The sequence below is a fragment of the Chelon labrosus genome (assembly GCF_963514085.1).
Source record: "Chelon labrosus genome assembly, chromosome: 18".
NCBI classification, from domain to species: domain Eukaryota; kingdom Metazoa; phylum Chordata; class Actinopteri; order Mugiliformes; family Mugilidae; genus Chelon; species Chelon labrosus.
In genome coordinates this window covers 22,304,148-22,329,918 of record NC_140351.1, presented here as the reverse complement: position 1 = coordinate 22,329,918, position 25,771 = coordinate 22,304,148, and the positions used below count along the sequence as shown (strand labels likewise).

The 25,771-nt window shown below is 39.5% G+C and overlaps 1 protein-coding gene and 1 long non-coding RNA gene across 2 annotated transcripts; one reads left to right on the top strand and one right to left on the bottom strand.

The window, feature by feature from the left end:
- Window positions 1–1,459: 1,459 nt before the first annotated feature.
- Window positions 1,460–9,692, bottom strand: LOC311503649. Its single transcript, XR_014699596.1, has 3 exons — window positions 9,580–9,692; window positions 4,932–5,114; window positions 1,460–4,263 (listed from the first exon to the last, which is right to left on the bottom strand). It is a non-coding gene; the product is annotated as an uncharacterized lncRNA (long non-coding RNA).
- Window positions 9,693–10,498: 806 nt separating this feature from the next.
- Window positions 10,499–23,338, top strand: LOC311503645 (NLR family CARD domain-containing protein 3-like). The gene is made up of 8 exons (XM_084566496.1): window positions 10,499–10,640; window positions 15,679–15,801; window positions 17,253–17,446; window positions 17,520–19,311; window positions 19,764–19,931; window positions 20,105–20,278; window positions 20,541–20,714; window positions 21,460–23,338. Exons 2-8 carry the CDS (start codon window positions 15,734–15,736, stop codon window positions 21,509–21,511), a joined length of 2,622 nt encoding a protein of 873 aa, XP_084422622.1. The 5' UTR covers window positions 10,499–10,640; window positions 15,679–15,733; the 3' UTR covers window positions 21,512–23,338.
- Window positions 23,339–25,771: the final 2,433 nt, after the last annotated feature.

The following is a 25,771-nucleotide window of genomic DNA, read 5'->3' as shown; positions in this document are numbered from 1 at the left end:
AGGAAACCGAAGTAAAACTTACTCTTCCCCCATAATTCAAATGTTTATTTTTACTTAAGAAACTCTAGTTCTTACTGAAACTTAAAAATACAAGGTAGAAATTATGACAGTTACTCTAATAGGGTTTACTGCACCAAAAAGTCACTTTTTTCAGTGCTGAATTAGACAAGATGTGTGACATAGAACACAAACACTGCTCCAAAACCTTTATCTTTAACACAGTCCTGTGGTTCTCTGACCATATTCTAAGATACACAAGTATTTATTGCTGCACTGCTCAGGAAACTGGGAACATACTATTAGAACAGTGGAAAGAACAACATCACTTTACTGTACTGAGCAGAGCAGTTTGGATCCATTTTGTTGCAGCACTGTAACAAGGTTCATTTCAGAGTGTGAGCAGTGTTACACGCAAAAACAAAAGGTCAACATAACTAATCACACAATAAATAATTTTCCACAGAAAACTACATGTTCACACAGATCAGCCACAACATTAAAACCACTGACAGGAGAAGTAAACAACACTGACCACCTTGTCCCAATTTTATGTTCTGCTTGGAAGCACCCACCTAGTCCAGACCAGGCACCCCCACCCCATAGCAATGACACTCCTTGATGGCAGAAGCCATCCCCAGCAGCTGAGGACTTAAAGTTTACCAAATGTAGTTATAGCTGTCTTTGGAAAAGAACTAGCCTACATGATTCCATCTATGAAAGTCTGTCTCTGCTTAAACTAAAAGTTGTGAAAAGTAGATACAGGATGGAAGATGGAGTTCAGAGAGGTACAGATGAGGAGAAAAAAGAAATGAGGGACAAATGAGGAGCATGATCAGGAGAGGACAAAGAAAAGAAAGAAAGAGGAGACAAAAATAACTCCAAACACAGGAAAGTCTTGACCCAGATTGGACTAATATTACAAGATTCAAGTCTCATTGTTCCATACTTCAAATAACAAGTTTCAATGATATAATTACTGTAATTTGAAGAAAATAAAGTAAATCTTTCATCGTTTCATAGGAATATTCTGCAGTTTACTGTATATAGGCAACACAGACATGCTCCCAAGAGGAGAGAGTCAAAGGGTCCATATATCAAAGACAATCACTGGTTTGTTTGCAGCCTGGACTCTTTAGACAGACACAATATGTATGGCAATGGTACAATGTTCAAATGATGGACAAGAAGCAGCCACACACTGACTGCTGTCAAATGAAAACTGGAGAAACGCTCTGTACTGTTCTGTTGTTCAGTTTAACTCTTTGTGGGAGAATGCAGCTCATCATAATGTTAGCTATTTAGTTCTGGTAGATAACATTACAACAGATATAACAAGCCAATAAAAACAAACCTTTAAAAGGTCTTACAAGGTAGCCAGGTTTGTGGTTTACATGACAGTTAGGAAATCAGCTGACTGGAGACTGTAAACTCACTGTTCCTAGTTTACCTCTCAGACTGATGGAAGTCAAGAAGATGAAGGAAGAAATGGACAGAGCAGAGTCTCCAGTATCCAGCTGTCTGTCCATGAAGAGTGACGGGTCCAGGTTTGAACCTCCAGTCTTCAGTGATGAACCTGGACCCTCAGACTCAAAGTAAGTGAACTTCTACTAACTCATCTATGTGACTAATTTTGAATCATTTCAGCCAAATTTTCTGTTCTTGGCAGTTGATTAATTTGACTACAGGACTATTACTAGTACAAAACATAAATGAAATGAATTCAGTTAGTTTCCAGTCATTCTGCAGGATGGAATATGAATGACTGGAGACCAGCATAGGGGCTAGAAACGGTTACAGACATTTAGGTGTGTTGGTAACCTATTAAAATTTGCCACCTAGCTATTAATCCTACCTACAACAAGGATATCTGTGGAGAAATTAGCATAATTATAAATCAAAGGGCATTTCAATTCAAATCAATTCAATTTTATTTATATAGCGTCAATAACAATACAAATCGTCTCAAGACACTTTACAAAACCCAGCCTGAAACCCCAGAGCAAGCCTGAAGGCGACAGTGGCAAGGAAAAACTCCCTTTTAACAGGAAGAAACCTTGAGCAGAACCCAGCTCATATGAAGGAACCCATCTCCCTAAGGCCAGCCAGGTAGAGACAGAAAGAGAGAACTGCAGGTGGAACGCATACAACAGCAGGTGGAATACATCTGACTGAAGCGTACATGTAGAATCTGACGATACAGATACAGATACAGATACAGATACAGGGGCACAGCAGTTAAGATGCTATAACAGCACAGAATTGCATGACTAGCAGTAGATAAGAAGTTAGAGGACAATGTGCCAGAGAAAAGAAAGAGGAGGATGTGAGAGAGAAGAGAGAAGAGAGAAGAGGACATGTGCTCAGTGCATCATCTCCTAGCAGCCTAGGCCTATTGCATCATAACTAAGGGATGCTTCAGTCCAGCCCTCATAAGCTTGATCAAAAAGGAAAGTCTTAAGCCTGACCTTAAAAGTAGAGAGGGCATCTATCTCCAGAACCCAAACTGGGAGCTGATTCCACAGGAGAGGAGACTGAAAGCTCTACCTCCAGTACTACTTTTTGCAATTTTAGGAACCACAAGTAGGCCTGCACTATGAGATAGAAGTGATCTGTTGGAATGATATGGTACAATGAGGTCTTTAACATACGATGGAGGTAGGCTTTTAAGGGCCTTGTATGTAAAGAGGAGGATTTTAAATTCTATTCAAGATTTTACTGGGAGCCAATGAAGAGAAGCTAAAACTGGACAGCCAGACAGTAATGAATTACAGTAATCCAGCCTGAAAGACACACATGCACAAACTAGTTTTTCAGCATCACAGACAGGATGTTCCTAATTTTGATAATATTACACAGGTGAAAGAAGGCAGTCCTGGTTACTTGCTTTATGCGCGATTTAAAGGACATATCCTCATCGAATATAACACCAAGTTTTTTCATAGTAGTACTGGAGGCCAAGGTAATGCCATCCAAAGAAACCAGGTGATGAGATAATGAATGTCTGAGATGTTATGGGCCAAATACAATGATTTCTGTTTTGCCTGAGTTTAAGAGTAAACAAATTACAGGTCACCCAAGCCTTCCCTGCAAACATTTTGACGTCTAATAAACGTTGAAACGACGTCTAAACGTACACGTCGCCAGGAGGTCTAAAAGTAATGCTGAAATGCAAATTGAAACGACGTCGCGTTGCAACCTCGACGTCTTTTTAACTGTCGTAAACGTCTCCAAAACGTCACGTTGTAACACAGATGTCTTCTAAACGCGCATTATTCACCTTCTAAAAATGATCCAGTGTAAATATTCTGATATATATATTTTTACAGCTGTATGTGTCGAGTTTTAGATGTTTCTGCAGTGGAGTTAAAAAGAGGTTGACAAATGCAGGTAGAGAAGATGTTGACGTTGCGATCTGACGTCTTTTCAACCTGCATTTCAGCATTACTTTTAAACCCCTGGCTGCGTCTAGGTCTCGACGTCGTTTTAACGTTTGTTCAACGTCGAAATGTTATCTGTTCAAACTGACTGATTAACTGTAAAAACAATTACAGTGTTTACATATAGATAAAAGATACATTTAATGAATAATAAATTATATTAAAAATATTTTTTTGCTATAAATTAACACATTTACAATGTATTAACAGAACCTACCTTTGGGGGGAAATTATAAGCTTGACAACACAAAAGTGCAATTTCTTTAAAGTTTTATTACACAAACATAATCAGAACACTTTTGAAAAACTAAAAAATAATGAGACCAACATGATTCTTACACATGTAGCTCTGGAAAAAGTTAAGAGACCACTTCAAAATGATCAGTTCCTCTGGTTTTACTATTCATAGCTATGTGTTTGAGTAAAATGAACACTTTTGTTTCATTCTATAACCTACTGACAATATTTCTCCCAAACTGGAAATAAAAATATTGTCATTTAGAACATGTATTTGCAGAAAATGGCAACAGGTCAAAATGACAAAACAATTCTGGTGTTTTCAGACGTTGTATAATGCAAAGAAAACAGGTTCATATTCATTTTAGAACACAACACTACTTTTCAAACTTAGGAGGAGTTTAGAAATCAACATTGGTGGAATAATCCCAATTTAATCGCAGCAGTGGTATCTTTATTTTTAGCTGTATGTGCAATAAACATAAAAACACCAACACAGTTGAAAAACACTTTGTAGGCGATCACGATCTCCTCTGGCCCCCTCTCCCTCCTATCAATGGCTTCTTCACCTGGAGTGGAGATCCTCACTCTGTCATGTGAAGTATATTACTTAACAATTCTTAAACACATCTTGGGAAATTATACACCGTTTCACCATCTAATTCACCTACGTACATACTACATACATCACATGAATGTTAAGTCATGAAACAGACATAAATTGCTTTTTGGTTATATTTACATAGGCCAAAAAGTCCCAGACAATGATAAAATAAAAACATTACATGATTTTAAATAGAAGAAGCATTGTTGATTAACAAAGCAGACAATTAGGCATTGCATTGGGAGTCAAATTTTTATATTCACAATCCACTGAATGTTAACATTTTAACAGCTAATCAATAGATTAGGCTACCATTGTTTTTTTATGAAGATAAATTAACATTTTCAAATTCTTGGGGAAAAAATGCATTTTCTGGACACCTCCATGTAAGCTGGTCTGTATAAGTGCTTCACTGATTTATGTCTGGACTTCTAAACTTCAAAAATATCAGAATATTAGATAGAAAGCACACTGCAGAGCCCTGTTTCATGTTAGCCGAGTGAGCAGCTAGCTTGAAATCCACTCGACAGTTAAACACATAACGCACGTCGGTCAATGCCACTTTTTAAAACAAAGAAAGTTGCATATGAACCTACAGTCTATGATATAAACAAATATAAACCGTCTCTAATGTTTTATGTCAACGAACTTACCGAAAAAACGGTAGCCTACGTGCCGTGCTGGCTTCGCTGCAGTCTTCTTCTTCTTCTTCTTCTTCTTTTTTATATGGCGGTTGGCAACCAGCTTTTTGGTGCATTACCGCCACCATCTGGACTGGAGTGTGGTTCAAAAGGTCAACCTACACTTTCTTAAATTCTTTTTAATAACCCAGTTACCTTCAAAAAAGAAAACAAAAAATGAAAACAAATTCCACCAGATTCTCTCTGCAGTATATCATGTAAATTTAATGTCATCTGGTTTTCACTAAGTTGCGAAATCAATCTTTGTCTGGCTTGATGGTATTTAGGACAATACATAATTACATGCTCTATGGTCTCTTGACTATTGCAATATTCACACATTCCATCAACATGTTTTTTCATTATAAATAATGTTCTATTTAATCGTGTATGTCCTAGCCTCATTCTAGACACCACATCTTCTTCCTGCTTACTTCTGCACACATTCCTGCTCCTCCCCACCTTTCCTTGAATGCTATACAGGTGTCTCCCAGACTGTTCATTATCCCATAAAAATTGCCATTTTCCATTTATTTTAGATTTAATTATGCTCTTGACTTCAGCTTTGCTGTATTTAATATCTACCTCTATATCAGACTTTCCTGCTGCTTTCTTCGCACATTTATCTGCTAGTTCATTACCTCCTACACCTATATGAGCGGGTACCCATATAAATGCAGTACTACTACCAGCTTTAAGCAGATTGTTAGCTAGTTGGATTATTTCATACACTATATCTTGTCTAGATTCAGAGTGACAACGTTTAAGGCTTATTAAAGCTGAGCTGGAGTCTGATGCAATCACAGCTTGCTTAGGTCTATTGCTCTCTATCCACAATAAGGCCATCCATATTGCTATCATTTCTGCTGTATATACAGCTAGATTATCACTAATTCTTTTTGCAAATTCAATGTCTAATTGAGGGATAACATACGCAACTCCCATTCTTTTATCAGTCTGCTTAGATGCATCGGTATATAAAAAGACTGCTTCTTTATATTTGCTAGCTATGTAACTCTGGACCCTATAATGATCAACTTCTACATCCTTCTTTTCCTCTAATAAGCCCAAGTCAACTGGGACCTCTGACAGCAGCCAAGGAGGAGAGACTGGATATGCACTGCAGGACTTATTTCCAGAGCACTGATTCCCATAGTTATTACTTTTTGCCTTATGGTCCAGCCAAAACTTTTAATTAGGTCATTCTCTCTTTCTTGACATTGATATAAAACTGACTGACTTATGTGTTTTTCACTATGACCCTTTAGATTTGCCCAGTACACAGGAGACAGCTGGTCTCTTCTAAGATGGAGAGGCATCTCCCCCATCTCTACCTGGACTGCTGCCACTGGCGTTGTCTTAATTGCCCCACAGCATAGCTTCAAACCTTGATTTTGTATGACATCTAATTTTTTAAGTGATGTTTTAGCAGCAGACCCATACACTACACACCCATAATCAAATACTGATCTCATCAGCCCTGTATAAATGGCTTTTAAAGCAGGTCTACTTGCTCCCCATTCAACTCCACGCAGACACCTCATCACATTCAACACTTTCTTGCATTTGTCAATAATTTTTTGGATATGCATTGTCCAGGTTAATCGTTTATCAAACCAATTTCCCAAATATTTGAAGAATTCTACTCTCTCTAAATCTGCCCCAGATAATTTGATTTTTACATTTACATGTATTTTCTTCCTAGAGAAGAATAAAGTCTTTGTTTTGTCTATTGATATCCTAAACCCCCATTGAAGGGCCCATTCTTGGACTTTGTTCACTGCCTGTTGCATCTTATTAACCACAAAGTCTATGTTTCTTCCCTTTTTCCACATTGCTCCATCGTCCGCAAACAATGCCACCCCAACTGAATTCTGTATATTTTTAAAAACATCATCAATCATTATTGAAAATAACAGTGGACTAATTATACTTCCTTGTGGGACACCATTTTCCACACTGTATCTCTCACTTAATTCTCCATTTATTTTAGTTTGAATTGTTCTATCAGATAAAAACCCTTTTATCCACTGGAACATTCTTCCCTTTATTCCCAATATTTTTAGCTTTATCAATATACCTTCTTTCCACAACATATCATATGCCTTCTCAATATCAAAAAACACTGCCACTACAGACTCTCTATTCACCTGAGCCTTCCTTACTGTATCTTCAAGACATACAATGGGATCCATGGTGCCTCTACCTTTCCTGAATCCACTTTGATAATGCTGCAATAGTCCTTTGGTTTCAACCCAATACGTAAGCCTATCATTGATCATCCTCTCCATAGTTTTCCCCATTTGGGACGTTAATGCAATAGGTCTATAATTACTCGCCATTTGGGGATCTTTTCCAGGTTTCTTAATAGGAATAATTATAGACTCCTTCCATACTCTAGGAATACAACTACCTATCCATACTTTATTATATAGACTTACCAAAACATCCTTCCCCTTATCACTTAAGTTCTCCAACATGGAGTAGCATATTTTATCTCCCCCTGGAGATGACTTGCCTAATTTACTCAATGCCTTATTGAGTTCAGATTTTGTAAATAAAACATCCAATACCCCTTCTTCGCTATCCTCATTGTTAAACACATTCTGATATTTTTCAATTGTTACTTCTCTTCCTCTCTTCTCTTCATGATTTAAGTTCGCTGTGCTGTGTACTTTGACTAATGTTTTTGCCATTACCTCTGCTTTTTCCTTATTATTGGTGATATTTCTTTGTCCCTCAACCAGCATTGGGTATCCATATTCCCTTCCATTCCCTTTCATTTTTTTAATCATGTTCCAAACTCTCTCTACTGGAGTAGTTCGACCAATAGAATCACAGAACTTTTTCCAATGATCTTTTTTAGCTTGTCTTATTGTTTTCCTAACAATTGCCTGAGATCTTTTATATTGAACTAAATTCTTAAAATTATGTGTTCTTTTTAACTCTTTAAACACTCTGTTTCTCTCTTTAATTGCTTCTTTACATTCTTTAGTCCACCATGGTACTATTTTATTTAATGTCTTAGGCTTAGTTTTAGGAATTGATACTCCTGCTGCAACAACTATTCCACTGCTAATTTCATTACACAATTTCTCAATATCCTGATTTTTATCAATAGACAGTATCAGTTCATCACTAACTTCTCTATACTTATCCCAATCTGCTTTTCCTAAAATCCATCTCTCTTCTCTTACTTCATATTCATTTCTTAACTCCACTCCTATCTGAACTCTAATAGGATAATGATCACTCCCTACTGTGCTTTCCCTCAGTACCTTCCAATCACATTTATCTGCAATGGTTTTTGTGACAATAGTTAGATCTATTGCTGACTCTGTACCCCTTGCCACATCTATTCTGGTACCAGACCCATCATTTATACACACTAACTCTTTTTCTTCCATAAATTCTTCCACTACATTTCCATTCACATCATCCCTCTCTCCCCATAATGTACTATGTGCATTAAAATCCCCACACCAGATAATTCTCCCTGTCAAATCCTTCCAAATATCCTCCAGTTGCCTTATCTCCACTTGTCTACACGGGTTATAAAAATTTATAATTGTCACCTTATCTTCACTTGACCATACTTCTGTGGCAATGTATTCCAAGTCATTCCCCTTCTTTATTTCTCTATACTGAAGTCCCCTTTGTATAAAAATTACAACTCCTCCTCCTTTACCTATTTCCCTATCCCTTCTTATAGAGTTATACCCCTTTATTACAAAATTCAACCTAGGCACTAGCCAGGTTTCTTGTATACAAATAATATTAGGTTTTTCTTTTAAACTTTCAACATATTTCTTGAATTCTTGACCATTTGCAATTAAACTCCTAGCATTCCACTGAAGTATAATTAAAACCATTATGCAGCCCCACCCCATGTCTGTGATTGTTGTGCTTCATCATTAAGAATGTCTCTTACTCTTTCCCAAGGCATTCCCTTTGCATCCAGATATTTTTCAGCTGACTTAACGATTATTTTAATTCTTTCAGTTCTACTACTGGTCTGTGCTGAACAATTGATTATGTCAGCCATAAAGAGCACAAAATCACCTTTACTCACAATCAATGTATCTTCTTTTAATTTATCACATTTTGCACATTCCCTTGCACCTTTAGTTCCATCCTTTAAGCTTATTGTTTCTATCGGTACAGGTCTTGGGACTTTCTTAGTTGCCTCTGCAAAGGAAACACCTTGGACCACTTTAATTCGCTGTACCTCCTGCATTCTTTTGTTAGCCTCACATCCACCATATGCTGCGCTATGTTCTCCTCCACAATTACAACATTTTAGTTTTACCCCCTCTTCACACTTTCCATATTCATGTTCACCACTACATTTGCTACATCTTTGTTTACCCTTGCATATTGCCGCCACATGCCCATATCTTTGACATTTAAAACACCGCAGTGGTGGAGGAATGTAAACCTTGACATCATAACTCATGTAACCAATAAACACTTTATCTGGGAGTTTATCTTCCTCAAAAGTTAACATTATTGATAGACTATCACATATATTTCCATTCCTTCTGGTTTTAAGTCGTTTTGCTTCCCTTACTTTAAAGGGATAGTTCACCCTAGAATGATATTTCGCTCATTATCTACTCACCCTCATGTTGACTAAGGGCTGGAAGAAGTTTCAGAGTCCTCCGTCCCTTCTCTGAGTTACAGGGGGTCTTGGTGTAGCAGTGCATTTCAATGCAACGGTTGTAAAGGGACACCAGAGCTCTTCGTAAAAAAACACACACAAAAAAACATCCAAATACCTCCATGATGCTCGTATGTAATGTCCGTCTTGTGCTGAAGCCCCAAATTGCGTAATTGTCCCGAAAAAAATTAAATAAGTCCACATTCCAAGCATGTTTGTAGCATTAGCTCCGAGTGTTGTTGTCCCGGCTCTTCCGCTGCCAGCGCGCATGCGCAAGGTTCGCACTGAGACTCGCTTCCTTGTTTACCCCGGCGAATTGAGCCAGCCGGCGAAGGACTAGAAGCAGCCCGTAATAGCCTGCCTTGCACCGGGATGTAAGATGTATTCCCGGTTCTCCACTTCAGAAGCTTTTCTTGGTTGAAGCATCCAGGGTAGGAACAGACGAGAACCATTTTGGATGGCAAAAAAGAAATGCCGGTATAAGGCAGGCTACTCTTCTCCTCCTCCTTCTTTTTCCTCTCCTTCTTCTTTTTCTTCTTCTTCCAAAGACGGTTTATAAACCTTCACCTTCTTCTTCTTCTTCTTCTTCTTCTTCTTCTTCTTCTTCTTCTTCTTCTTCTTCTTCTCTCGTTGCACGGCGGTTCTGGTCCTTCGCCGGCTGGCTCAATTCGCCGGGGTAAACAAGGAAGCGAGTCTCAGTGCGAACCTTGCGCATGCGCGCTGGCAGCGGAAGAGCCGGGACAACAACACTCGGAGCTAATGCTACAAACATGCTTGGAATGTGGACTTATTTAATTTTTTTCGGGACAATTACGCAATTTGGGGCTTCAGCACAAGACGGACATTACATACGAGCATCATGGAGGTATTTGGATGTTTTTTTGTGTGTGTTTTTTTACGAAGAGCTCTGGTGTCCCTTTACAACCGTTGCATTGAAATGCACTGCTACACCAAGACCCCCTGTAACTCAGAGAAGGGACGGAGGACTCTGAAACTTCTTCTAGCCCTTAGTCAACATGAGGGTGAGTAGATAATGAGCGAAATATCATTCTAGGGTGAACTATCCCTTTAACATTGTTTATTCCTTCTTTCACTGAATCCACTGACTCACTTAGAGGAATCCCTGAGATTACACCTCTAACAACCTTTTTGCCATACGCCATTGAACACTTCACTCGCTGTCCATTTAGTTTATCTATCTTTATTGCTTTCTGTTGTTGTTCCTCATTTTTACATATTACCAGTAAAGAACCATTCCTCAATTTTTTAGCGCATCTTACCTCCCCAATTTCTTTATGTAGAGTTTTAGTTAGTTGGATTGGACTCCACTCGTCAAAAGTTTTTCCCTCTTGCAACAGTTTGATAAATACTTTGAACTCATCTTCACTCCTTTTCATCGTTTTTATTTCCTTATCAGTGTCACCATTATCTGAATCGTCTCTATCTTTAGTTTCCCGTTTTTTTTTAACTACTACCTTCCACTTTTCCAAACTCCCTTGTCCAACATCCATCTCCCCATCCTCACTTCCTGGTCCGTCACTTTCCGACCCCTGACCATTCACAGTCCAGTTGTTGCCAACCGCCTGAAGCTCACGATCAACAGGCAAACGTCTACGCTCCCTTCCTCCAGATGCCGCCATCTTCCGACCCTCACTCCGCCCAAGTACCCCTTCTCTGCAGCAGGGGCGTTACTAGACCTTATTCACTGGGGCACGTGCCTTAGTAAAAGTCTCCAGTGCCCCAGTAAAATTCTAGCGCTGCTCTCGCTGGAAACGGCATTCATGAGCGCATCTCCGTGCCTGCTTTAGTCATGACTCGAGCCTGTCACTATCCTTGTATCTTTACCAGTGGTTTAATATAGCCTACAGCAGCGGTTCCCAAACTTTTTTGGCCGCGCACCCCCTTCTATATCCCAACCGCGCTGACGCACCCGTCTCGCTGTTACTTCCATTCACCGGCGCACTCGCTCTACTCTCGCTCTACCACCCACACACACGTTACGGTCGCACATGCACACTGTACTACCCCCTTAAAAGGAGCCACGCTACTCTTATAACAATATAATGAAACAAAGTTACGCACAAGCTTCCACTTTTAAGAGCAAAGAGAATGAGGACAGGCTCAGAGGCAGAAAGCAGATAAGTTGGGGGAAATATGGCTAATATTTTCAGCCGAATTGAACAAAAATTGCAGCAACTGTAAATGACCGTGGAGCTAACACAACGACGTCATCATAACACAGCGGTTTTGGAAATAAAATTAGAACGCCAGTAATTTTAACTAAATTGTAATAAAGTTACACAAGACCCACAACATAAATAACAAAGAGCATAGGCTCAGGAACAGATATAAAAATGAGGATCCATCTGACGATTTTCAAGTGCAGCGCAGCTGGCTCTGTTAGTTGCGCATATACGGTGCGTAGAAGAAGATAACTTCTTCTCCGCCATTGCATTTTTCATCTCGCGCACCCCCTAGAGGCAGTTCACGCACCCCCAGGGGTGCGCGCACCACACTTTGGGAATCCCTGGCCTACAGTATGACAGTGACAATAATGATTTTGAAGCTTGTACCCGTAGGCTAGCCATTTATTTCATATTGCGCACACATTTAATTTTTTATTTTTATTTTTTTTTTTAATGTATTGGGAGTTGGGGGCCTGTGCCCCAGCAAAGCTCTAGGTCTAGAATCGTCCCTGCTCTGCAGTCGTGTTCTGCTGCCAGGTTTGAAGTAGAGGGTCCCGCCCTTGTCGCCTCTGATTGGCTAGAAGGGCTCTCACCCGATTGGTTGTATGCATTTCATTTTTTCATCTAGTTGGTTTTTGGTCGAGGTGCATCCTAGACCTATTTTAAACTCGTTTCACGGTGGAGGTCGCCCCTTAGACCTACCGTCAACCCCCAGGTTGATGAAATGTTTGCAGGGTTTATGTCTTTAAGGCATGCTTGGAGTTTAACCAGCTGATTTGTTTCATCTGGTTTCATGAATAAATATAGCTGGGCATCAACTGCATAGCAATGAAAGTTTATGCCATGTTTTCTAATAATCTTGCCTAAGGAAAACACCTATAATGTGAAGAGTATTGGTCCTAGCACAGAACTCTGAGGAACTCCATAACTTACTTTTGTATAAGTAGAAGAATCATTGTTGACATGGACAAACTGGAATCTGTCAGACAGATAGGATTCAAACCAGTCTAATGCAGTTCCTTTAATTGTGATCTCCCTTTCAAGCCTCTGTAGTAAAATATTGTGATCAATAGTGTCAAATAAGAATAAGAATAAGAATAAGAAAACCTTTAATTGTCCCACAGTGGGGAAATTGCAGTTTGCAACAGCATACAGAAATGACAGAGATAGAACAGATAATAGACATATTGCACAGACTGGTGTTAATACACCATAAGGTGTAACAATATCGCACATATTAGGAGTGCTCGCCATGGAGCCTAACAGCAGCAGGAAGGAAAGACCCTCTGATCTTTCCTTCACACATCGAGGGTGAAGCAGTCTGCCACTGAAGCTGCTCCTCAGTCCTGGACCCATCGTCCAGCATGGAGGACAGTTCAGCCAGAACTCTCCCATCACCCACCTCCCCCACTGAGTCCAAGGGGCAGCCCAGGACAGAGCTGGACTTCCTGATGATCTTATCCAGCTTCTTCCTTTCCCTCTCTGCGATGCCACTGCTCCAGCAGACCACCCAACACAGGATGGCCGACGCCACCACAGAGCCTGCAGAGTGCGGCCAGTTCGAACGTCTTATATGGCAGCGAACTCACGTTGCCCATGGTTACGGAGGGGAGAACAGCGCTGAGAAGTGAAGCGTCTCTATTTTTGTCGATGTTATTTTCCTGCTCGGCATCTACGGCGGGTCCCACGAAGCATCTCCGGGGGGATCCCATGTCCGTCCCGAGGGAACACCACAGCGCCACGCAAGGCGATCAGCTGCTCCCTCCTGTAACCAATGGGCACGCTGGCCGCTTCCTGCATGGTAACGCCGGCCGGTCTGGATGTTGTTAAAAATATTTGGCTATGGCGAGACTCCCAATAAAAACAAAACTAAAAAAAAGTGCAACGCTGTCTGAAAAAGTATATACAAAAGTAATCTCCACAAAAAGGGAAGCAAAAAGTGAATTAAAGTCGGAAAAAAGAGAGATCTAGTAAGAGCTGTTGCAAGCAGCTGCCAGCTTCAACCGGCGCCGCAAAAAAAAAATAAAAAAAATAAAAGATCTAGCAGAACAAGTATAGAGACAAGTCCACTGTCTGAAGCCATGAGGAGATCATTGGTAACTTTAACCAGAGCCGTATCTGTACTATGATGAACTCTAAAACCTGACTGAAACTCTTTTTCTAGAATTTTAGAAATAAAAGGAAGGTTGGAAATTGGTCTATAGTTGGCTAAAACATCAGGGTCTAGCGTGGGTTTCTTAAGGGTTTAATTACAGCAATCTTAAAAGAATGAGGCACATATCCTGTTAATAAAGATAAATGTATCCGGTTTAATATGGAGGTGTTAATTAATGGAAAGATGCTGTAATTGCTGAAGAGAGTTCAGAAAGATCTACAGGAGAGAAGGATTCCAGATATTGATTAGGTCATACAGAAGTTTCTAATGGCACTGTACTTACATCTTTTACAGCTGTCGAAAGGATGCCTTGATTTTTTTTTCTCTAATGCCTACAATTTTATTTGTACAGAAGCTCATGAAGTCATTACTACTGAGATGCTGCTAAAGGAATAGGTGGTTCAAAAGAGCTGTGGCTCTTTGTCAGCCTGGCTATAGTGCTGAAAAGAAATCTTGGGTTGTACTTGTTTTCTTCTATTAATGATGAATAATGTGCTGTTCTAATATTACAGAGAGCTTTTTTATAAGTTGTTAAACTATCTTTCCAGGCTATGTGAGCTTCTTCAGAATTAGCATTAGCATTAGAATGCCAAATTCTTTCTAGCTTTCGGACTGCCTGCTTTGAAAAGCGCAACTGTTACTTATACCAGGGAACTAGCCTCCTTGTTAGTATGTTAGTACAAGATCTAAGGTGTGATTAAAACAGTGAGTTGATGCGTTTACATTCTGAGAGAAGCGAATTGAATCCAATAATGATGTAAATGTCACTGACAACATCAGCATGGATGTTAAAGTCACCTACTATAATGACTTTATCTGTTCTAAGCACTAAATCACATAAAAACTGAGAGAATTCAGCTGCAAATTAAGGAGTAAGGAGAAGGTAGGCCATACACCATGACAAAAAAAAAAAAAAAAGGTTTAATACGTAAAGCACATTTATGCTACTTCAAACAAGCAACTTTTTTCCTCCTACAGACTCTGGGGATCCTCACCACTCCTCAGCCCATGAGTCTTCCAGTGAATCCAACTGGTTCCCTTTTTCCCACTGCTGTTTTTTTTTCTTTTTACAATATTTATTTCACTCTTCTAATAGCAGGCAGATTTAAATGAATTTCTTTTCTTTGTTCCTCTCACTCTTACTCTTCTCTGTTCTCCTCCTTGCTGTTTGTGTCAGTAACTTCCTTTCCCCCTGCTCACATGTGTCACTCATTTGTTAATTCACCTTTTGTGTTTACTCTCACTCCTTTCCCCCCTCTTTTTCCTTTTAGTAAGTAAAGGGCTGTCCTGTTGTTTTCATTTCAGTGAGCACTTTTAAATCCAAAGTGAGTACTTGAAGCTGACTCCACAATATTCCTTTGTTTTTATAATCTCCACTTAAATGTAATCTTTTTTCTTTTATTTGTCTTTTGTTTGTGTTTCAATTGTGGTATTTTTTTCCTGCTGCCTATCTTGGCAAGGACTCCCTTGAAAAAAGAGATTCTTAATCTCATTGGGATCTTCCTGTTAAATAAAGGTTAAATTAAAATAATAATAACAATAATAATAATAATAATCTCATTATGTTCAGTATATTCATATAAATGTAATCTTTTTCTTTTATTTGTCTTTTGTGTTTCAACTGTGTTCTTTTGTAACTGTGGTGTTTACGGCTAATTAAATTACTTTTATTACAGAAAAAAACTGACTGATGTGAATTAAAAACTAAACTTTTTTCAGAGATCAGTACCACAGACCTCAGAGAGGAGAGTCTCCAGTATCCAGCTGTCTGTCCATGAAGAGTGATGGGTCCAGGTTTCAACCTCCAGTCTTCAGCGATGAACCTGCACCCCCAGACACAAAGTAAGTGAACTGCTACTTTATTTTCTGTCCCCTGGCTGATTCATTTTACTAAATTGTATTTTCTAAACTAAATCAATTTTATTTTTATTTTTTTGAAACATATAAATATACTAAGTGCTGTCAGTCACCACATTCCAAAGACATGCATGTTATGTTAATTGGTGATTTAAAATTTGCCTTTGGTATGCATGTTTGAATGGTCATGTGTCTCTGTGTTTGCCCTGTGATAGACAGGTGACCTCTAACCATGTACACCATCTCTTGCCCAAGCTGTAGTTTGTGTATTTAGAAGTACTTAAATAACTTGGAGTGGCTGTGGTTTAGTAAGTGGAGCAGGCTGTCCACAAACTAGAGGATTCACGGTTTGGTTACCTTATCTTAGAGACCAGATGTCAAAGTGTCCTTGAGCAAAACACTGAACCCTGTGGTTGGCACTAGTCTGTGAATGTGTGTGTGTGTTTCAGTTAACGAGTGGGTGACATAGGCCTGTCACAATAGCCAATAAATCAATTAATCGCACAATAAATGACAACAAACTTGATAATTTTGCCGGCCTCGATATATTGCCATGTGCATGCGTGTTTCTTTTCCTCGTCTCTCTCTACCAAACAGGCTGGATGACAAGAGGATTAACTCTGTGCATCGGTCTCAGCACCTGGGCACATTGGTTCCATAGGGGAATGAATGGAGTGAACCCTCCTGTCAGTCATCCAGTCTCTTTGTTGTCAGTTGTCTCAGTGAGGGGAGTCGGGGCCGTTAGCATACACACAGAGTGCAGCAAGTAAGCCTCGCGAGAAATAGAGTAGAAATTTGTAGGAATAAAAGGGATGATTTTTCAAAGAAGAATCCCACAGCCCCAGTGTGGGAACATTTCAGATTCAAACAGAATGAACAAGGTGAGCAAGGACATTAACACTGGTGAGCCAGTATGTTGTTTGTTTGAAAGTAGTGGCAATGAAAAAAGCCAATACAACCAACTTGTGCGCGCACCTGAAACATAACCATCCAGTCCAGTTTTCCCAGCTGGGAATAAAAACTGCGGCTCGAGATGCAGAGGAGCCTTCGCCCCGACAGTCAACACTCACTGAGGCGTTTGGTCGTCAAAGTAAATTGACATTCCAATTACAATGGTAAATACTCTTGAGAAGTAGTTTATTGCTTTTGAAAGGGTGTACTTACGTTAATATGCCATATTATCATTGCATTAGTGAAAAGAATGGTCTCAAAATAATGTTGACAATAATATCAACAATCTGCAATAAATTGTAATATCGTCCAGCAAAATCTGTTATCGTGACAGGCCTGCGGGTGACATTGTGAATGTAAAGCACTTTGAGTACCAATAGGTAGAAAACTACTTTATATTGTATATATAAATACAAGCCATTTACCATTTTTACTTTTATCACAGAATTTGTCATGCTTTTAGTGATAAATAAATGTGTTGACAGTGAGAGGAAGAGGAGTCGTGTTTCTGTGGAGGAGCAGCTGTCCTGCTGTGCTTTGTGTCAGGATGTCCTGAAGGATCCAGTATCTACCAGCTGTGGACTCTGGTTCTGCAGACAGTGCATCACCTCATACTGGGACCAGTCTGCTTCATCAGGAGACTCCTCCTGTCCCCATTGTCTAGAAAGATCCAGAACAAGTAAGACTGTACATTAGCGATGTCATTGCCAAGTTTATTGTACAAATTTTACATTTTTCTTTTTTCCCCACAGATGTTGGTCTACAGGAGGTTTTAGATGAACATAAGATCAGTCTTAGGAGGAGCTGTGAACGTGTGACTGAAGGAACTGATGTAACAGGAAGTGGAACCCTCCTCAACAGGATCTACACTGAGCTCTACATCACAGAGGGACAGAGTGAAGAGGTAAATTCCCAACATGAGGTGAATCAGCTTGATACAGCTTCCAAGATGAAGTCCCTCCATGACACTCCAATCAAGTGCCATGACATCTTTAAAGCCTTATCTGACCAACAGAGACACATCAGAGTGGTTCTGACCAATGGCGTTGCTGGTGTTGGAAAAACCGTCTCAGTGCAGAAGTTTACTCTGGACTGGGCAGAGGGTTTGGAAAACCAAGATGTCAATATGGTGACTGTGCTTTCATTCAGGGAGCTGAATTTGATCAAAGATGAGCAGTACAGTCTTCTCAGGCTGCTCCATGTTTTCCATCCAACATTACAGAAAGTCACAGCAGAGAAGCTGGTTGTCTGTAAACTTCTGTTCATCTTTGACGGCTTGGATGAAAGCAGACTTTCATTGGACTTCAACAACAGTGAGGTTGTGTCTGATGTCACACAGAAGGCATCAGTCAACGTTCTGCTGACAAACCTCATCAAGGGGAAACTGCTTCCTTCAGCTCTGGTCTGGATAACTTCCAGACCTGCAGCAGCCAATCAGATTCCTCCTACATGTGTTGACAGGGTAACAGAAGTACGAGGCTTCACTGACGTCCAGAAGGAGGAGTACTTCAGGAGGAGGTTCAGTGATGAACTGTCCATCAGAATCATCTCCCACATCAAGACCTCCAGGAGCCTCCACATCCTGTGTAGAATCCCAGTCTTCTGTTGGATCACTGCTACAGTTCTGGAGCACATGTTGACTACAGAGCAGAGAGGAGAGTTGCCCAAGACCCTGACTGACATGTATTCACACTTCCTGGTTGTTCAGACAAAGAGGAAGAAGAGCAAGTACAGTGAAGGACATGAGATGAGTCCACAGGGACTCATGAAGGCTGACAGGGAAGTTTTTCTGAAGCTGGGGAGGCTGGCGTTTGAACATCTGGAGAAAGGAAACATCATGTTCTACCAAGAAGACCTGGAACGCTGTGGTCTTGATGTGACAGAGGTCTCAGTGTACTCAGGAGTTTGTACAGAGATCCTCAAAAGAGAGAGTGTGATCTTCCAGAAAACAGTCTACTGCTTTGTTCATCTGAGTGTTCAGGAGTTTCTGGCTGCAGTCTACATGTTCCACTGTTACACCAACGGGAAAACAAAGGTGCTGAAGGACTTCCTGGGGAAAGACTTGCAGCATCCCATTAAAACTCTGGATGACTTCCTCTTTAAAGTCATGGAGAAATCCCTGCAGAGTAGAAATGGTCACCTGGACCTGTTTGTTCGTTTCCTTCATGGCCTCTCTCTGGAGTCCAACCAAAGACTCTTAGAAGGCCTTCTGGGTCAGACAGAAGACAGTCCAGAAACTATCCAGAGAGCCATCAGCAACCTGAAGGATATGGACACATCTAAGTTCTGTCCTGACAGAATCATCAACAACTTTCACTGTCTGATGGAGATGAATGACCTCTCAGCACATCACGAGATCCAAGAGTTCCTAAAGTCAGAGAACAAATCAGAGAAGAAACTCTCTGGGATCCACTGCTCAGCTCTGGCCTACATGCTGCAGATATCAGAGGAGGTTCTGGAAGAGTTGAACCTGGAAGAGTACAACACATCATGGGAGGGCCGACGGAGGCTGTGCCCAGCTTTGAGCAACTGTAGAAAGGCTCGGTGAGTCCTGATGTGATCATTAATATAATCAATCAGTGTAGATAAATAGTCTAGTTCTTAAAATATTCACAGTATTAAATAATCTAGAATAATCTAGAAAGAGACTTTTTGGGGAGCTCAGGTCCATCACAATGTTGTGCGTACAGTGTCTTGTAATTAATACTTAGATTCAAGATTCGTTATTGTCAGATACTCTGTAAAAATTCAGCATCAGTACCACTAATGGTACCTTAGTTACTGTAATACAGCAATAATACTAATTAATACATTTTAGGAACATGGGTTTACACAGTGTAAAACATCTTGAAACCTGTTGCTGGACTATCATCAACATGCTCTCTTTTTTTGTTCATCAGTTATGACATCACTCTGTTTCATATGTATTCAGCCTGTAAAAGGCAGACAATTTCCATTCAAGATACAAACAGATTTTGTATGTTTTGTAATCACAGACTTTCTGGATGTCGTCTCTCAGCGACTCACTGTGCAGTTGTGACCTCAGCTCTGAGCTCCAACCCCTCCCATCTGAGAGAGTTGGACCTGAGTGGAAACGACCTGCAAGATGACGTGAAGATCTTTGCTGGACTGGGGAGTCCAAACTGTAGACTGGAGACTCTGAGGTCAGTTCACTGATTGGAGCTGTTGTAGGTTTTCTTTATTTCTGTGCTAGAGTAAGAGAGACTTAATGTTTGTAGAAGGCTAACATAATGATGGTCATCAGTAACAGAAGGATGAAGACAGCTCCTCATTTTAACAGACATGTTGGTATTTATATCTTTTGTTATTTATTCAGACTATGGGGCTGCAGTTTGTCGGAGATCAGCTGTGATTCTCTGGTCTCAGCTCTGAAATCCAACCCCTCCCATCTCAGAGAGCTGGACTTGAGTCTGAACGACCTGCAGGATCCATCAGTGAAGCAGCTGTGTGGTTTTCTGGAGAGTCCACTCTGTAGACTGGAGACTTTGAGGTCAATTCACTGACTGTCTGTTACTATTGTAGATCTGATATGTTTAATTACCAACTCAACCTAAATCATGTACAAACTGAACTTTTATACAAGTGTTAAATTTCCTTCAAGTTCAAGATGAGTGTTTCTAATAGAAACTGTATAAAATATCCACTGTTAGTTCTTAAAGTCAGTAACACTTAAATTCAGTTTCATCTAATCCTGAACACATCTAATTAAATTATTAACGATTTTATTCACATCTTTTTTTTTTTTCATTCAGATTGAATCACTGCAGGTTGTCAGGGATCAGCTGTGAGTTTCTGGTCTCAACTCTGAAGTCCAACCCCTCTCATCTGAGAGAGCTGGACCTCAGTTACAACAATCTGCAGGATTCAGATGTGAAGCAGCTGTTTGATCTTGTGGAGAGTCCACTCTGTAGACTGGAGACTCTGAGGTTAGTAGAGGGTTGCAGTCAGTCCATGCTGCTTTCAGCAGTATTGTACTAAACATAGTTAGTATCAAATCAAAGATCCAGTGTACCTCCTGTACACCTTTCTATAAACCTGCTTTCATCAGTAAAGTCGTGAGAAGAGAATAGAGACAGTCTTCAGGATTGGACAGAACCAGAGAGAGAGAGAGAGTCAGCCAATCAGATCAGCCAGAAGCTTCTTGTGATCATGTATTCAGAAAATAAATCTGGATTCCAGCTGACAGCCTTATAAGATATATAGAGACAGTGATGGTCATTCATCAAACTGTCCTACCATCAAATCTGATCTCAGACTGTTTGTTCTTTCATGTCAACACTGAACAACTGATCACAGCTCTGAGATCAGTCTGACTGAAGCCTGCACATCACAGAACCATCATTACATTTAGTAACCATGAGCAGAGTCATCACATTTGTATCTCTGTCCTTGTGATATCCTCAATGACAACCTCAATGTTTATTAGTCAGCTGATATTTCAGAAACAGATGAGATGTTCATAAACACACACAGACAATTTATTTAAATGGAGCAGCAGTAAATCACATCACATTTGTGCAGTAATGAATTGTTCAAGACTCTCTGCAGTTTATTTCCACTGTGGACTGGAGTGAAATCTTGTGTGTGCTGCATCACTGACTGACAGCTGAGGAAGGGAGTCTCTGGAAATGCTCATCTATATCCTCTCTTCTTTCTTTCTTCTCTCTCCAGATGGGAGTCAGATGACAGGGAACAGGACAATGTTTTTGCTGAGAGAAGATGAGCTGTGTCCTGATGATACAGAGAGGCTGAAGCAGCAGCAGCAGCTTGTGTGCACAGAGACTGTTACTGCAGATAAAATAAGAGCGTGTTGAGCACCAAGTGAGCAGGCCAATCAAAAACATGAGCTGAAACAAACATAGTCCGTGTTGCAGCCAGTGTTCAGTTTCATATCTGATTGTTTGCTTTGGAACATTGGAATTTAAAACGTTTTGTAGTCGAGAGCTTTTTGGAGTTATTTTCTTTATATTTTTTTTAATGACTATATTGGGGCTTCTGTCCAGTTCCAGTGAATGTGTATATGCCGGATGCTTGAATAGAAGCATTTGAACATGTGCTCTAATTACTGGATTACTGTTTTAAAAAGTGAAGGCTGATAGTTGTGTGTGTGTGTGTCTTTGTACATTTATATGTGCTATGATTGTGGTTTTCCAGGTGAGTCTTTGAAGGTATGGCTATAGGACACCTTGAAAACTCAGTGTTCAGGTAGACTGCTGGTCGGTCCGACAAAAGGACCTGTTTTCGGTCAATGCTCTCACGCACAGTCTTTATTTAAGCTAAAATGAGCACACAAGTAATGCCAGTAACCAAGATAAATATTACTTTAAAACTTTTTCAAAAAGTCTAGTCAAGAAAAGTGAGTTCAGTAAAGAGTACGTTGAGAATTGACTCAACCTTATAGAATATACAATAGGTCTTTATTGTCATTGTCACAAGTACAACGAAATTAAAAGTGTTCTCCTATCAGTGCATCATTAGATATAATAAAAAAGAATAAATAAAATAAAAACAACAACAGCAGCATAAGTCACACACAGTCTTGCACACCCAGTCATTGCATAAAAACAGTATATTATGTTTTGTGCGTGAAGCGTGAAGCTGCACTGTAAGATGCACCTTTCCGTGAAAACACAGGAAACCTCAGTTTCTGAAACATCAGGTAAAGTCTGTTGTTGATGAACCAGTAACGTACAGTGTAGTACAGGAAGTGTTATTCGTCAACATGGCAGGCTAAGAGAAATTAAACAATGTGGAATGGAGATTTTACTCACTTATTTGTTCAGTAAATATTTAGCTTAATTTTGACTATGTTTAACTGGCAGTGGCTAATTTTATTTCTCTCTTCAATATATACACAAACTGAACATCTCTTTCTGTCAAAATCAGCATGTACACTACCATCAGAAAATTAATGGAAACACAAACAAGTTTCTTTTTTTTTTCATATTCCAAAGTGTTTTCTGTATTACTCTGTGTTTCTCATACCGTCCACTTTCAGGTTGATATATGAGTCTTTGTTTCCACGTGTGGTGCTGGTAAAGCAGAAGTATTGTTATAGAACAAATGGACGCAGAGTTTTTCTGGTCTGAAGTGAAATGACTACTTCAGAATCTGGAAACTGCACTGTAAGATGCATCTTTCCATTAAAACACAGGACTGGATGGTCCCTCTCGTTCGGTTTCTTGATCTGTTTGAGTCGTTTGAGTTGAGGCAGTTTAAACATGCTGAAAATTGTAAAGATGATTAAATGAAGCTTCAGTGTATTTCAAAGGTTTTATGAATTCAGAGGAATGTTGAATCGTTTTTTTATTTTTCTATGGTATCTGTTGACGCTAAAGAAAATATCATTTACAATCAGGTTCATGGTTTCTGTTTAGTTCACTTCATATCTCTGCCCTGTTGTATCTATTCAGTCAAGCCTGAACTTTCCACCTGAATGAACACATACCTGTTCCACTTGTTCCTATTTCCCAATCAGCACCTCTGCATAGCTGCAGTTTTTTGTGTAATTGGAGCAAATTTTATTAAACTGACGTATGTCATTCTTTTAGTTTTGTCTTTGTGTGTCTTGTGCATCTGGGTCCTTTTCTTGCAAATCTATTACAACAGAATGAGCTTCATCAGAAAACATAGTTGAGTGACAGCAGAGCTGAAAGGGCTCTGCAGAGATGAGCCAGGATAATCTGAACAAATATAATCCATCAGAAATAAAGCAACCAGAAACTTTTATGAAATATACATGAAACAAGGAAACACCAAGAAGAGGCTGCAAGAACATGAGGGCAGACAGTACACAACCAAGTGGAACAGCAAGATTCAGAACAGCTAGGAACACAGGTAGCAAATAGACAAAGAACAAGAGGAGAGACAGACTTTAAGTTTAACTTTAGAAAACTTATTAAATTGAGTTCAGTATCAAAAACCTGTCATGACTATTTAAATTAAAGTCAAGACATACATTCTCATGACTAAATGGAGCTGGAATGTTTTACAGTGAAGAAGAAGCACATAAAGCTAATTGTCAGTTTGGAGAAAGTAAACAAGTTCACTTTGTATAGATCAGTTCATTAGTATGTGTGGTGTGTTTTCATATAGTTTATACTGTCACTTATAAATTGGATTTTGTGTCTTAAAAGTTATGTAAAATGTGAGGATATTGCTAGGAGATGAGCAGTAAGCTAAGGAGTTAAACGTTTTCAACCTCTTAATACATGATAGTTATTTTACTGTAGGTTTTGCTCATACCTGTGTATTTAATAATATATGTTTAATGTGATTTTGTGCTTCCAGTAAACCTTACTCTGCGCCCAGGGAGCAATTTGGGGGTTAGATGCTTGCTCAGGGCACCTCAGCCATGGACATGACGGGAGGCGAACCTAGGAACCTTGGTCCCAAGCCACACCTCGAACCACTACTCCACAGCTCCCCCATATGGTTTAACAGAAATATTTAAATCATTTCACTAAATCTCTATACAGCTTAGTACACACAAAATAGCAGCAGTCTCAGTTATTACAGTGAACAAACCTGGCAACCCTGAGACGAAAACTGACTGCTACCAAAGAATCTGCAAAGATAGTTAGTAGTGTAGCAGCAGTGCAGAGATTCAGTGGTCAACAGTCCTGAAAATAATGTTGGCAGCCAGATGGCTCCAAAACACAGAATTAAAAGTCTTCTTCAGCAGATTTTCATCTTCAAAGTTTACTGGTGTAGCTTCAGAGTATCATTTAACCCCTCACTCCAGTAGTTAGTTTTTTTTGTCCTCTTGTTGTCTCAGTGTGTCCATATGAAATAATTTTCGTCAAACATTTCTATTATATGTCTGTTAAATGGCAAAGGAATAAAATCAGCATAAAAACACATCTTAATGCTTAAGACCAACTTCTACAGATCAAATGAAACCATCACATCAATCATGATTCCTTCCTGTGTTTTTCTGGTTTCTCCTCATTTCAGTGAGTTGAATGTTTTCATATCATGGATGTAGTTGAACTCTGCTTCCAGTCAGTCTGACAATCACACTGTGACTGAAATCATCTTTGTAGCTGAGACAGTGGTTCATTGAAAGTTGGAGTTCAACTGAGAGGAAAGGGTTCACTGATTTATTCATTCACTAAACTACAGCAGATCATTAGATCATCACTGAAGGAAACACATATTAGAACATTATAGAACATTAGTTCTAACTTCATGGCAACAACAGAATTTTATACATGTACTTACGCATTGACTGTCCTGTGTTTGTTCTTTTTTTATCTAAAGAGAAATGTTTAGAAGGCACATCATCAATACAAGCAACACACAACAAACAACAATACAATTAATTCAAAAATTGAGGCAGAATGTAGTTTTACCTTTTTTTCTTTTTACAGCATGTCGACTACTGCTAATACTGCTGCTAGTGCTACTATTACTGCTACTGGTGAGAAGACAATGACTGCCATGAAGATGATGATGAGCTCTAACATTGACTGGATTATCTGAAAAAGAAAAACAGTTCATCAAATTGTCTCTGGATGCCTCGTAATAGTTTCAGTCTTCAGTCTACAGTCTTCGTTCATGAGGTCCGAAACTTTGCTACTTTAACTTTTATCCTTTCAAAGGTGTCAGTTATTATTGCAACACAACACATACATTTAAAAAACAGTGAAAAACAGGTCTTTATATCTAACTTTTCTTTTACCATCTATCTGTTCTTCTGTCAACAAATCCAACTGATCAAAACAATTGAACAGATTCTATTAATACGTATTGAGTGAGGAGACAAAGGCTGATTTACCGTTTTTTATTTGTTTTTGTCTTTCACATCGTCCACTTTCAGGTTGATTATTGACTCCTCGATTCCGCTAGTGGTCTTCGTGTAGCACTGGTATTCTCCTTTGTCCTGAACCTTCACTCCTGTCAGCTGCAGTGAGGCGTCTCCTCTGAAAATGTTTTTTTTTTTTTTTTTTTTTTTTTCACCAGTGGTCACTGGTTGAATTAT